This window comes from Parasteatoda tepidariorum, chromosome 5 (genome assembly GCF_982258835.1).
Source record: "Parasteatoda tepidariorum strain Cologne lab strain chromosome 5, Ptep-v5.0, whole genome shotgun sequence".
Lineage (NCBI taxonomy): Eukaryota > Metazoa > Arthropoda > Arachnida > Araneae > Theridiidae > Parasteatoda > Parasteatoda tepidariorum.
Window position 1 is genome coordinate 113,519,459 of NC_141759.1, and position 15,880 is coordinate 113,535,338.

The following is a 15,880-nucleotide window of genomic DNA, read 5'->3' on the forward strand; positions in this document are numbered from 1 at the left end:
TATTTATATCCTTTTTTGTTGAAAATTCATTCTAAATGTTGTTGTTGTAGTTCATTTACGTCGCACTTGAACTGCACAATGGGCTATTGACGACTGTCTGGGAAACATCCCTAAGGATGAACTGAAGACATGCCATCACAATTTTGATCCTCTGCAGAGGGGACGGCACCCCTGCTTCGGTAGCCCGACGACCTGCACGCAAAGTCGAGCACTTTACGGTAGAATAGTTTAACGAGGATCCATACCGCACATCCTCGATCCCTACTCAAACTGATCCAAGTGGTCATCCACCCGCAAACTGACCGCATGCTTGACTTCAGTGATCTGCTAGGAACAGTGTCTTAACGATCCGTCCACTGCGGGACTCATTAGAAATTGAGTAGTAGTAATACTTAATTTGCGTCCCACTAAGACTGCACAATTCGTGATTGCATATTGAAAACGCAATCTGTGGAGAAAACCGATTCCGTGACTTGCAGTCCCCCCCCCCCCGTTTCCCTCTACTCCTTTTCTTAGTTATATAGGAATGTACTATGATATTTTCCCCGTAATATTTTTCATATTTAACTAATAAAAATATTTTTTAAAATTTCCACAACTCTTTATTCTAGAACTATATTCAGTGTAGTTTTCAGTTTCATATAGTTTTATAATCCGAAAATTTTCAATCTATTTGAAAATCAAAACAAGAACTGACGTACTTCCTTCTCCTATGACTCTCCACACGCTACTGGTGAAAGCATGCGAAGTGTTGCCATAGGTTCTGCTTTACGCCATCTGTAGCCCATATATATTTTGGCGACAATTCGGGAAACATCCGGGATGATGATACGATGGCAATTTTGATCCTCTGCAAAGGGGATGCCCATCCACTCATCACGATGTGGTGGTGGCTTTGCAACCTGAGCACCTAACGATAAAATAGTTTAAAGAGGACTGATACCGCTCATGGTCGGTCTCTTCGCAGACTGAGCAAAGTGATAAACCACTTGCTCACTGACAGCAACCAGCGATTTTTCAGTTTGGTGATTTACTAGGAACAGTGTCATAAGGACCATTTCTATTGCGCATTCTCATTTTTTCTCGACGGCGGTAGGAGGTGCGTGAATCACATGCAATGAAAATGACCTTATGTGTCGTAAGTAAAGCACGACTGCTACTAGTAGGTGGGAAGGAGACTACCCACACTCAAATCTTGAGGACAGTCCTCGAATTTTATTAATAATTCTCAAAAACTTTCTAACTCTTAAAGGACAGAAAATTTTCCCGAATTTTAACATGTGTCCTCGAATTTCTCGGAAAACATTTGATGTCTTTTATGTGCAGTTAAATATCAAAAAGAAAAAGAAATCAGAAACACACTTTTTTTCTTTAAAAGAAAAGAACACGATAATTTCGTCTTACAGAAAATACAAAGACGCGTCATGCTGAAGCAAACCTACGAAAATGCCAAACACGTTATAAAATAATTCAGCAAAAAATAAACATATTGTAATAATCATGTTCTCATTCATTTTACATGTCTTCAAAGGCAAAATATGATATACACTGCTCAAAACAATTAAAGGATATTGAGGTTGTGGGTTTATCTTGCACCACTTGGAGTTTTTTTTTTTTTTTTTGAATGATTGATACATTATCGACAAGCGTCGTAGGCATATGAGATAAAAATGACATTTGTTTAGCAGAAAAAAATTCGTTTTATTGAGCAATTTTGTACAAAAGGAAGGAAAAAAAAAAACAGATTTTGTGCATATGAGAAAAACAAATAAAAAAAGTGTTTCTATTTATGAGGATCTGGGGTATTCTGCCCCACTCCTCCAGATGAGCTCTTTCCTGTTCTTGGAGAGTTTGCTAGGGGGTAGGCGACCAGCAATTCGTCTGCCTAGAATGTCCCAAACATGTCCGGGAAACACGTTGGCCAATCCATTCGTGTGATTCTTTCCTCCAAAAGGAAATCATTCACCAAGTTTAGCCGATGTGGCCTGCAATTGCCATCCATTAACATGAAGTCATCTCCAGTTGCTGCAGCTTAAGGGACTACAATAGGTCTCAGGATCTCATCCCTATATCGGTGACCGGCCGGATCTCCATTTCGAATGATATCGAGCTCGGTGCGCCTATCAATAGAAATGTTAGCATTGACCATCACTCCCCCACCACCAAATTTTACTCTTTCGTGCTCGAACGCAGGATTGTTTCTAGTGCTACGGTCCCTCCCGGATGAAAATACGCCTATTATCAGGATAAACGGGACTAGTCAGAGAAAAGAAAATTGCGTCACTCACATACCCTGTCTCCCGCGACGGTGTCGTGCTATTAATGGGATCCACACCATTGATCAACGAGCATACAGATCTACAGCGTGAAGGTGGTTTCGGACAGTTTGTGTCGAAACTGTGGTGCCAGTAGTTGCTGCACGTCTACGCCCTTAGCCTGATTTTCGGCCTGCATTTCCAGTCTCCAAAAAACGGTTCCAGCTGATCCTGTGAATCATATTTTGTGAAACTCCAATGACTTCGGCTTGTGTTTGGTCCCCCTCTAACCGGCCAACAACTATCCAAGCTTCTAATTCGGTTAAGTGACTTCGTTGAGACATCGAACTCCTACAAACAGAGCGCTTACTGAATCTTGATTATTCTTTTCCGCTTTGTCTAACATTAAGTTGAGAGTCAAATCAAATTCGCTAGCACTAAAACGTCGTCTTCGACGTATACTCAAAATTTGCATACTGCCAAGTTTGAAAATAGGAAAACTTTGCATTTGTGACTATCTTCTTCCATTTTATGCACACACAAAAAAATTGCTTACGTCGTTATTTAATACAAGACTTACAATATCCTTTAAATGTTTTGGACAGTGTATTTAAAAACTGTTTATTCTCACAGCTTTTCTTGAACCGATTTTCTGGACGTTTAAGATTTCTTAACTTATTAGTGGAAACAGGATATTTATAATAAAATCAAGTTTGATGAAGATGGTTTTGATTTCTAACTTTTGATAGATCGTAACTGCAAAGCGTGGAAAAGAAGTAAATCAGTGTTTATTTTTAATAAAAACAATTCATTTTTTATTATTAGTATCTTATATACGCGTTTTTCTTTTCTTTTAGTGAAGCTGATTTCTTATTCATAACTTTCGTGGGGTTATTTCCGTATCGGTGCTGGCTCACGTCATGTGATATTTTTTTTTTTTAATTTTCTGAATTTCCAGTGCTTCGAAATTGACAGAACTTGATTATTTTGGTACCTAAGCTGAAATTTTCTCACTGCCTTCAGTTCAAATTAAAAAATTTCGAGGAATAATCCCTATTTAATAATTTAGGATTTCTTATTTTGATTTTTAAAGCTTATTACTTTATGGTGAAAATGTTTATCTTTAGTTCTAATTAAAGTGTCACTTAGCATTCCTTACAGCGGCGAGTCTGTGAATAATTTCTCACCTTTATTTCGGTTTTTGTAAGGATATTTCCGTGTTGTAATCTGTTACGCCAACTACAACTGCTATGGCACCAAATAGATTGCAATTTTGCTGGAAGGACAGGACAGAAGGAGTAGGACATGTGATTTTTTTAGAATAATTCAGCGTAAACCAAGACAATTTCCGCGAATCAAAACTTATAATCTGGCGAAATTTTCATCGCAAACTAAAATGTAAAGTAAGTCTAAGATTTTAAGTATGAATTTAGAGTTCTGCAATCTAAAATTTAAATTTTGAAACTACGTGTGGAGGTCGCTAATATTGCGGTATATCAAGCATCGATTTTAGTATTTCCCTGATTTAAAAACCACACATTATGAATACAGGGTGCGTAGCGTTTGTAAAAAGTACTTAAAGGTGCTTTTTTCGGGATTTCGTTTTTAAAAGCTTTTAAAGGTGCTTTTTTCAGCTGGCGTTTTTAAAAAGTGCTTTTTTTCCGAAATTTTTTTTCTCCCTTCAGTGATATCTGGTAGATCCCATGCATTTCACGAAAAATGGGGAGTTTGCTACGTAATCATTCATGCGGACTTCATGTCGTACCCACGTTATGATTTGTGCATGCGCGCACACTTTAAACCGAAACCCGAGTACTCCAATTCGGATAGAGAATCCTTATGAAATGTTTTTCTATGGCGATCCTTATGAAATAGTTTTCTTTTTAATTTTGTTCTTGTTTATTTTATTTTACTTCTAACACTTTTTTTTGACGTAGGGGGTAAGGGTACTTTTGTTCTGAGTTCAGGGTCAAGTTGAATTCACTCGGTGATGTGGGAAAGTACTGATTGTTTCGATTTACGCCCGTTTCTTTTTGGGTTTTTTTTAAAGCTAAAACTGTTTATAAAAAGTTTTTCTTTTTCAGTATTATCATTGATTGGATATGAATTTTTTTAATGCTTGAAAATTTTTGTAAAGTGCTTGAAAAGTTTTTAGAAAGTGCTTATTTTTGATTCTAAGATTTGGCTACGCACCCTGGAATAGTATTCACGCGATTTAAAAATCGTCCATCGCGATTCGTATTCACTTGATTTAAAAATCTTGCATCGTGATTCGCATTTACGTGATTTCAAAATCCAGTGTCGCGATTTGTATTTACACTATTTTAAAATCCAATATCACGATTATTGTAAGAACTAAGTTTTTTCTTAAATTAGTTACTATAAACGCTTGTTATTCTTCTTGAGTCGGTAATTTAATTATAAAGCTTAGTTCAAAAAATAATATTAAATGCAAATAATATACAAATTGATATCTTGTTTGCACGTTTTTGTACGTAAAATCTTCGGGGTTTTTCTCTTGGTGTTGCAATCAAACCTGTGGCTACGATTTATTACACTTTAAGTTGCAAAGGGGAGGCTTGGTGATTATTCAGCCTCAAATCGCGTTAGGAAACTATTCCCATTGTTTCCTCTTCTCCCCCTGAAAATAAAGCTTATTATTCAAATTATTGAATTGCTGTTTCTTAAAAATGTTTGAAATAAAAGGAATTGAAAGAAGCAAGCATGCACATTTATATTTACAACTAATAAAAAAAAAACTAAGTAAAATAAAATTTAAAAAAACATCACAAGATCTGTAGGAAAGATTTTTTTTTTATAATTACGTCCTTCAGTTACTCTTTCGAGCATGAGAAGTCTTGTAGTCCAACACAAATAAGAAGTATCTCCGGGAGTGGAGAGTATCTTGAAATAAAAAGAACTATGAGGATCTTTGAGGATGAAACAAAATGAAGACGCTCGCCATTCATCTTTAATTATTTGTTACACAAAATGCAGTCAGGAGAGTAAGCAGGATGTGTCTGAAGGTAGTCATCTCCAGTGAGCAATCCAAAGGATGAGACTCCAATAGCTCTAGTAAGCCTTTTCGGAAGACAAGATGTTAGAAGGCCCTACCAAGATTTACCGACAGCTTGATCTCTGTTGGAGGTTTTGGATTTTTTGTTTTATTTGGAGTTGGATATTTCTCAGGTTAGCAGAGTCAAGGAAGGTTGCCTCTTTTGTGAGATCATCTGCATTTTCATTTCCACACAAGCCACAATGGCTGGGAATCCATTGAAGAAAATGGCAGTTTTATAATTGAATTCAATGGCTGTAGGACGAGATTGCATAATTTGAGATAGTGTGTATTGCAGCTTGACAATCTATAAAGAGGACACAATTCTCCTCAGGTCTCTCCAAGATCTCTTAAAGAGCGAGGTAAATGGCAAAAAATTTCTCTGTTGCTATTATCTGAGTTAAAGGCTCTTTAAATTGAAAAGATGCCAGCACCGGCTCATCCAGTAGGTCACTCAGCTGAGCCATCTGTGTGTGCCCAATTGTTACTAGGGTATCTTTCATTGGTGGGGGCAAAGGCTTTGAGTTCTGCTAGATACTTCTTTTTATTTTTTTTTAAAGCATTTACGGCTTGTAACTGCATTTTAAGTATTGCTGTATAGGTTTTAATAACTTTTTATTTCTGTGGGTTCAACCACCTTCGAGAAGGGAGGTTTGACCTAGTTTGTACACTCTTGGAAAATCATTGATAAAAAATGTAAATTATAATTTAGGTGGAAAGAAATAACATAAACAGATGACAAATATTGTAATCTATCAAATGATAATTTTATAATACACAAAAAAATATATATATTTTTGTAAAAAACTGGTCAAACCTCCCATGTTCCCGAATTTGTTTTTTTCTATCAATAGATGAAATCTTTATAATTGTGCATATTGATAAATGGATAAAGATATTATCATCTGCTCAATATCAGAAACAATTATTTTTGTTTAAACATTTGAAGCACAAATTCATTTTACTTCAGCATCGAATTTCATACTTTTTAAAAATTTAGAATGTTTTAAATGGCTTATATAATTTTAAGTACGGTTATATTAACCTAAAAATTTGGAAGTCCTTTAGTTTTCTCTGAATGAAGAAACTAATTGTGTGTGTATATTTCAGTTCCTGCTCGTTTTGAAGAAAAGTTTAAAGTGGAGAGTGTGAGATGGGGAGAGACGGCCATACTTCGGTGTGAATCCCTGGGTGACAATCCCATCAGTATAACTTGGACCAAGAATGAAGCACCAGTCTCTGAGAAAGAAAGCTCCAGGTATACTTGTGGTTTTCACTTTTATGAGAATTCCTTAACAGATTCCCTGATTATCCCGAATTAACTCGGGTATGTATTTATTGCAAATATTTATTATCCCGAATTAACTCGGGTATGTATTTATTGCAAATATTTATTATCCCGAATTAACTCGGGTATGTATTTATTGCAAATATTTATTATCCCGAGTTAACTCGGGTATGTATTTATTGCAAATATTTATTATCCCGAATTAACTCGGGTATGTATTTATTGCAAATATTTATTATCCCGAATTAACTCGGGTATGTATTTATTGCAAATATTTATTATCCCGAATTAACTCGGGTATGTATTTATTGCAAATATTTATTATCCCGAGTAAACTCGGGCACAGCCGAATTCGTCAATATATTTTGTTTTATCACGTTTTTACTCTGCCGGAAGCAAAATAAAAAAATAATAATAATCTGCATTGATTGGAAGTGTGCCAATTTTCGTTTGCGAGTGTTGCTGTTTGGGGGACTGCAGGCGTGTTTTATGCAATTGTATATATTGTTGTTGAATTTATATAGAAAAACGAGCGAAAGTGAATGTAATGTAGATGATGTGAACTTATACAAAGACTAATATTTAACTTTTTTCATTTGCCCTAGATAGTTTGGGATAGTAAACGGATGGTAAAATAAACATGTTTTACACAAAAAAAAATTCAAATTTTAATTTAACTTGTGTTTTATGTTTTGTTTTAGTTCCCTGTATTTATTAATGAAAGAAAAAAATATGTTGATTTTTGCATTTTTTTTCTTCAAAAAAATTGATAAGGGAAACGGTTAATGACCACTTTTTGTGTAACGATCACTACAGTAATCTATTCCAATTCAGTAGTATATAAGATGTGTTAACTCGATTCTATCTTGAGGTACCTTTAGATAGATGAAGGTCGACATTGTTCATAACTCCTTCCGACATTGTTGACCTTCAGACGTGATCTGAACACGTCCATCTTGACAGTAGCGCCGACTTTGATTTAAACATACCTACTTTGAGGGAAAATAAACATTGAACAGTTGACTTGCTATTGGTGACAGCGTCCTCACACTGTTGCTACTCAGTCTTGATCATACACCGCTGGAGCTCATGCACACTTGATTGCTAATCGCTACACTTACACTGGAATGACCACATACACAGCCGTAAACTTAATACAGCTCTCACGACCTGAGCTCCAAATTCAGTGAACTTAATACAGCTCTCCTGGTCTTTCACAAAATGGCAATGAATCAATTAGTGCTGCCCATTTATCGAATTCTGTCCCAGATAAAATTCTGGTGGGAGGGTAATGTAGTGTAACTACCACTACAATAATCTATTTTATTTCTCTAGTATATAAGACGTGTTAACTCTATTTTATCTTGAGGCACCTTTAGATAGATGAAGGTTGGCATTGTTTTATATCCGAATGAATTGGAATAGATTATTGTAGTGGTAGTTACACTTTAACTCCTCTTCCCACACACGTGTTAATTTTATGTTCTGTATCAATAACATTTAAGGGTGCTTAAAATGGCATTTAGCTATCACCATTTTAATGATTTTTCTTTTACTTTTCAATGCAATATTAACTCCTTTTTAAAAGTTAACTTCCTGCTGTGCGAGTAAAAAACCTTTCAGAACATCTTTAAACCCTTGCTAGTGTCACCCAAATCCAGTTCGAACAACTACTTTGTGCATTATTTGTGATGTCCGAACTGACTTCGGGCAGGAGAAAAATTATTGTTTCGATTTTCTGAAGTTCGAGCTGGGTTCGTTTTTTCTTTAGGATTCTTAATTGACTACTTTCCTAAAAGATGGCATTAGTGGTCCTAGTTTTTCACCGATTACGACTTCAGTCCAGGGAGGGAAATGTGCGTGGGAGTTTTGGCATATACTATACTATGAAAGATTTGTAAAATTTGTGTATTGAAAATCATATTGTTGTGTTTTTATATTATATTATACCAATTATATTATATTTAGCTTCAAAATTTTGCTTAATTTGGTCTAATTAAATAAGATGTGTGTGTAATCCATTACTTTTTTATGTGTTTGTAAAAATCATAAATACAGTTGTTATTGCATTTGAAATTTTATTTTTGTAATAAAAAACCATTTGCTAACTTTTATAATAATATAAAGAACAAAATTAAACAGTCAAAGAAAATTTCAATTTTTAGTCCATTTTTCTGAAATGTATGTCACTGTAAAAGGGGTTAAACACTTGTTTCTATGTTGTTTCCATTCAATGATAAACCAAACATTCTTATTTGTTAAAAATCCAATTAACTTTTAGAAAACAATTCTATTTTTTTTCTAAATGCATTCGCCAACACTTCTATTTTAAAAGCTAATTACCTACAAATTAAAATTCTCTACATATTTCCCAATGTTAATTTTTTTTTTTTTAAATATTGTTTAATTTTTTTTCCTATTTACTTTGGAATAATTATTTTTCTAGCATTAATCTTTTTTCTTTATGTACAGATTTAGCTTTTTCAAGTGTTCTTAACAATGCATGAAAAAAGATTAATGCGTCTAGCAATTACATAAACATCCGATTGTGACTATTAATTGCAGAAAAAGTTCTAAATCAATAAGATACGGTGTAAAGACAATAATTAGTCTTTGATTTTACATTTTTGAAAGTATTTAATATTATTCATTTTTATGTCATGTTTTTTTTTTAATTATCCATCTATGTATATGTATATAAAGCACAAAAAGAGCAACAAAAAAAACGAAGAAAATTAATAAGTGTTATTTACTGTGCATAAGATGCAAGTATATAGAACTCATAAAATAAGTTAAAAATATAGACAAAATATGAAGAAAAAAAATTGATATTTAATATTGTTTAATTTTAATATTTTATCTCGATTTTAGAATTTATTAAACAAAATAAAATTAATTCTATTGTGACTTTTGATTTCCATCGCTTTAATAGCGTTCCCCTTTCAAAACTAAAAGATGTTCTTTTGAGTTATTGCAATAATTTTAAAAATATCCTTAATTGCGATTTTGATTATTGGGAAAATCTAGTTTTTAGTAATTATCTTTCCAATGGAAATACTGTTTTTACTCAAATTGATGGAGTACCACAAGGGTCTAATTTTTCCATCTCTCTTAGCTAACTTATTTTTACACTATTATGAAAAAGATTATACTCTTAATATTAAATTTGTTTTCAGATTTATTGACTATTTAATTATCTTTAATTTTCAAGATTATACATTATCGTTAAATGATATTTGCACCAAGCAATTAATCCTGCTTTCGTTAAATAATATCCTTAATTAATCAATATGATTATATTAATTTAATTTTTTGGATTTAGGTATTAAAAAAGAAAATATCTGCTTTGTTTATTTATACGATCAAATTAATTTAATTATTTTTATTTTAATATGAATAAACTATTAATCAAATGACTAGAATTAAAAGAATGTTTATTAATGTGTATTTATCCAAAAAAAAAAAAAAAAAAAACAATCAACAAACTACTTCAAAATTTGATTTAAAAAAACAATGGATACCCAACTTATGTGATTAAGTTCTAGTTAAAATCATTGAGTTAATTGTATGTTATTTTTAATAAATTTACAAAAAACTTATTTGTTAATTTATATTTATACCATGTGCAAATCCAATTAAGGCAAATATGCGCAAAACGGGAAAATCATGTTTCTTTTTTTAAATAAATGATAATTTTCTAAAATCATTAAAATTGTATGGTTAAATATAAACTTTATTAATTATAAACTTTAAATTATCCAGTATAATATTATCTTGCGCATATTTTGATATTGATTTTGTTTTTCTTATTTCAAGTTCGTGTCCGCTAACATGGTTCAAAAACTTTTATTCTTTGTAAATTATAATTCAAATTTTCTTTTTTGACAGATGATTAAGAAATGAAAAATACTATATTTTTTCATGAAATAATTCTCTAGTAAGCAAATTTTAAGTTTCCATGCAAGAAATTTGTGCAAAGATAAACCATAAGTAAATTCAAACATTCAAGGATCTAAGTTTTACCTAAATTAAGGATGTTTATCAATTGGTATTATTCGAAAGAAGTCAAGAGGTGCCTAGCCCACTTGAAAAGTTTCATTAACTGTCTTAGAATAATTTCATCAGTTACAATTTTAAATAACTAACTGCATCCGGCTTGCACCGACCACAGGGCTGACTTAAAGTATCCTCAGTGGTAGACGGATCACGGGTTAGAGTCCCCTTGCCGTCAGGCTAACCTTGGAAACTTTTCATGATTTTCCTCTCCATGTAACACAAATGCGCATTCGATTAATCAAAAAGTTCTCCACGAAGACAAATTTCTCCCAATACTTGATCCAGGAGTTCCCTTGTCTTCTGGATTGGGTTAAAAAATGCAAGGCTACGGAGTTGAACATCAGTAGTCATAAACCCAAAATTGTTCTTCTGTTCAACAAGGGTTATAAAATAAAATAACATAGTTAAAAGTCATTGTAGACCCTGAAGAAATTTCCATGGTTATGTCAATCATCACTTCAGTATCTCTGATTTTTGTACCTTTTTTAAGGATTATGATTGCTCCCTATTTTGACTAAAGATATGTTTATTCAAAATGTTCCTGTGTTAAAATACGCGTTATTTCATTTAAATGGAGAAAAATATTTATATTTTCAGATATGAGGTATACGATAGCTCAACTGAAACAGGTGCCACTTCAGAACTGCATGTACAAGTGACGGACCGCGAAGACAATGGATTATTTGTTTGTATTGCAAAGAATGCGTTTGGTAAAGACGAACGAACTCTCAAACTAGTTGTACTCGGTAAGTTTTTCAACTCAGCCTTCATATTTCTAAATTTTGTGGGTTTTCAGAACCATTTTTTTAATACAAACTTTAAATTATTGATTTGAAGTATCAAAGGATTTGAATTTTGATCTAAAAAATAAGGGAAAAAATTTTTACTTTATTATTTATTTTGCAAACAAAAAGGCGAAAAGTAGAAGTATAAATCACGCAATAGCTTGGTGCTTGAAAAATGACCTATTTTTAATTACATTTCATTACAGGGTTCCTACGGTCCTTAAAAGTCCTTAAAAACTGCTTAATTTTTATTTTGGAAAATAAGGGCCCTTAAAAGTACTTCATTTTGGTTCAAGGTTTTTAAAAGACCTTAATTTTTCAGTTCAATGTCTTAAAACGAAATGTCGTTCTTTTATCACTTAGAATTTGACTATGCATTGAGGGTAAAGCATTTTAGGGAGACAAAAATTAATGTGTTTGTGGGGGGGGGGGTGTTACAGGCAAGGGGAAGAAAGCAAGTCCTTTCATTAATATATTAGTTCTTTCATTAATATATTCTGCCCTTTGCCTAGAATTATGTTCTATGGGGAGAGTGAAGCTTTCTAAAAGAAAAGAATAGTGCGGACAAGGGGAATACTGCACATGGAAGAGATAGTGCTTTTTTTGCAGGGGGGGGGGCAGTTTTAAGGTACCTAAATAGAAGACCAACACTAACCTTCAAAATTGACAGAATTCAAGAAATTCAGTTTTACTGGTAACCAGGGTTGGGTTTTTGCCGTCAAAAACTGGTTTTTGACATGACATTGGTAAAAACCGTTAAAAACCTACTGTTTTCTTTCATTTATGGCATATAGCGGACAATATATTATTTTCACATAATTGCCTTTATAAATGAATGTTGTAAATGATTGCTATTGATTTTGAAACTATATACATGTATTCTTATAGAAGGATATACATTCATATAGAAATATTGTAATATACTTATTGAAAATAGTGATGCTTTTATCATTATAGCTTGATTTGCAAAAGATTCAAAATTTTGCACTTTTAAATTGTTAGAAATAAACAAACAAACAAAAAAGTTTGGAACTATTAATAAATTCAAGAACTAAAAAGAAGAATGTAAAATTTGGCATTTCTTAAATATTAGAAATAAGCTAAACAAAACTTTCAAAACTTGTAACTACTAACAAACTCTAAGTCAAGAATGACTTGACATTCTTCAGAAATGTAATATGCCAAACAAAATGATGCTTAGAAATGTTGAAAATTTTGTTTAGTATCCTAATATTTTACTTCAAATAGTATGTTTTGATATAATCATGTTGGGAAAATGCAAGAATCTGTTCTTAAATATCTTTTAACAACTTTTTTTCTAATTTTATTGCCCAAAAATGAATTAATTTTAAATTATAAGCAGTTAAACTCAAATAAAAATACAGTTTTACCAAAACTATGGGTTTTTGACAGAGGAGTTTTTGACATGACGGTAAAAACCATGGTATAAACTTGTGCAAAAACCGTCATGTGTCAAAAACTTGCCAACCCTGCTGGTAACGCATCATCTTAAAGGAATTGGATAAAACCCTAAGAAAAGAAGTATCAGAAAAGATTTTTGAACTAGAATCCGTAACGAAAACTATTTCCTAAAATCTTGAAGAATTAAATAAATTCGTGTAATATTTCAATGTGTAATAAGTAACTGTAAATTTATAGAAAGCTCAACATTTATTAAAATTCATAATTGTACTAAAAATTAAACAGAGTTGTAAGAAATAAGGTTTGAAAAATCCCAGCCCACCTAAGTTTTTTATCAAAAACCTTTTTTTTTTCAAAAATTCTTTTTTAAAGTTTAGATTGTTACACTATTATTTTTATTTCTTAAGGATAGCAGATTGTTACATAAAAATTTAAATCTACTCAACTAAAAAATCCTTAGATTTTAATAATCATTTTATTCAGTTAACATTGCAACTTAATATACTGTTTTTAATTTTTGTTCTAATTTTTGGTTGCTTTAAAATTAGTTCATGTTTTTCACCAAAATGTTTAGTTACATTATGTAAAGTTAATTCATAATAACAGGTTTGGGTGGAAATGACTTTCTTTAAGTTCATTATGAAAGTAAATATAACTCATTTGCTGGTCTAGTAACGAAATATTAAAATTTGTTTGAAATAATTTATTAAATGTTTCAGACAAATTTCTTTATTTACCCTTTTTTTTTTTAATATACATAAAAGAAATTGCAAATTTCTGCACTTAATTTTACAATTCAATATCAATGAAATCATTAAAAATGGAAAGCAGATTAGTTTCGTACGTTAACTTTTACAATCTGAATGATGTTAACTTGTAACAATCTAAAAATATTTTTAAAGAAAACCTGACCCCGGTTTGCAAAAATTCCCTGGTAATTCTTTGGCGAGCACTGTTGCATAATACAATTATATCAGTGCTTACATTTTAATAATATTGTTTTTTAGTATTTTTTTATTTATTGATTTATTTAGGAAGGTAAATAATTTGCACTGCATACAATTTAAAAGTACTTAATTTTTAAAAAAAGAACTTAATTTTTTCAAAAAAAGGTCCTTAAAAGTGCTTAATTTTTGCTTTGTTGAAAGAGTGGGAAACCTGCATTAACTTATCCATTAACAAATAAATAATAAGAATGGAATGTGTTGCAGAGGTTCCGGGTCCCCCAAGCGATGTTCGTGTGGAGCAGACTTGGAGTCAAAGTGCTACTGTTCGGTGGAACGTTCCTTATGGTGGCAACAGCCCTATCACTTCTTTCATTGTCCAGTTCTGGAGAGATGCGGGTATGTTATCCATTGTTTCTCTTATTTTGATTTTTATTCATACTTTTGAACTGAATTAATTATACAGTCTTGGAAATGTAGTAATGATAGCAGAATTATTTCTGACACTCTTAATATATTCTGATAACCTTCACCTCTCTTCAATCTTAAAAGCAAAAATTCATTAGTATGTGGAAGATAAGCGAAATTTTGGCATTTATGTTAATGTGTAATATTTTTATATTTTACAACCCTCGTTGAACAACCGACCCAACTTTTCAGGTTTTACGACTACTAATGTTCAACTCCGTAGCCTTGTAGTTTTGAATCCAATCCAGGACACAAGGGAACTCCTGGATCAAGCATTGAGATAAATTTGCATTCCTACGAGTCTTTTTAATGGAATTAACCCATATTTGCATTACATGGAGAGGAAGACCACGAAAACCACCTACAATTAGCCTGACGGCAAGGGGACTCTAACCCATAATCCATCTACCACTGAGGATATTTTACGTCAGCACTGTGGTCAGTGCAAGCCGAATGTGAACTTCGTATCAACCAGCCATCGCTGGGATTTGACCCTGGTTCACCTCATTAGAAGGCGAAACCTCTATCCCCTGAGCCATCACGACTCAACTAATTTAATTTATTTACTTTTGTTATTAAGACTGTTTATTTAAGGCTCTTTTGTCTGGTAGCTGTTCCAAGTTTATCCTATCTTTAGCCATTGCCTTCTATGCTAGTGCTGAAAATGATGCACAATTTCTATATGAAGAAAAGCAACAGTTTTGTAAAAATGTAACGCATTTGTGTCAAATTTTTTAATACTTAAGCTGCATTATCTCTGCAAATAGAAATTTTTAAAAATTGGGAGTTGAATTGAAATGATAAGTTTCATTTAAGTTGAAAATCCCTATAAATTGGTGATTTTTAAATAAGTTTTGTTACTTTTAAAATATATTATTTTGCTTTTCTAAAGACCTGCTAATTCTTTTTTGCTATTCTAAAAAGATTAAAGAATCAATAGAAGTTAAAATACTGTGTTTTAAAAAAAGGCTTTTTTTTAAAAAAAAAAAATCTTTATTAATTTTCAAATTTAAACAGATTTATTCAGAAAATACAAGGAATTTTGTTTCTTATTTTCGTCTTATGGTAAATACTTAGAGTACAATCTATGGGATATTTAAGGATGATATAAGGATCATTATTTGTTTTAAGTATATTCAGCTGTTCCTTTTTTCCTCTTAAGCTTTTTCAACAATTATAACTAGTATAGTTTACCCATTACAGCTGGCACAAGATCTCAGTGATTGAGTTTTTCCTCTTAATATATTGTGTATAATATGTACAGGGAATTGCTTTTTTTCCAGATTTGAGTGGCAACCCTGTTAAATAACAAGTGAATATAGAATATCTTTTAAATTCACTTTTCACTTAAGTTTTCTAAATTATTGTTCACCTTCAATGATAAATTACCCACCTTTCAGGTGCACCTCACAAACTAGAAGAAGAGAAAGTTTCAGCCTCCCAAACCTTCACCATGCTTAAAGACCTTCAACCGGGTACATCGTACGTTGTCCGAGTCCTGGCAGAGAATGAAGTAGGAAGAGGGAACCCTTCTGAATCACAGCAGTTTCTCACCAAAGAAGCAGGTACTTTGTTTCTTTAATTTAAGGTAATTTATTTGCGTCCAC

At 32.2% G+C, this 15,880-nt stretch overlaps 1 protein-coding gene across 2 annotated transcripts in view; it reads left to right on the plus strand.

Moving 5' to 3' along the window:
• LOC107451354 (cell adhesion molecule Dscam1) overlaps nt 1–15,880 on the plus strand; it is a 61,274-nt gene that overhangs the window by 22,246 nt on the left and 23,148 nt on the right. For both annotated transcript variants that reach the window (XM_043053688.3, XM_043053689.3), the window contains exons 5-8: nt 6,421–6,568; nt 11,252–11,400; nt 14,073–14,204; nt 15,674–15,838. In XM_043053688.3, coding sequence (XP_042909622.1) covers nt 6,421–6,568; nt 11,252–11,400; nt 14,073–14,204; nt 15,674–15,838 — 594 coding nt within the window. The remainder of the gene's footprint in view (nt 1–6,420; nt 6,569–11,251; nt 11,401–14,072; nt 14,205–15,673; nt 15,839–15,880) is intronic.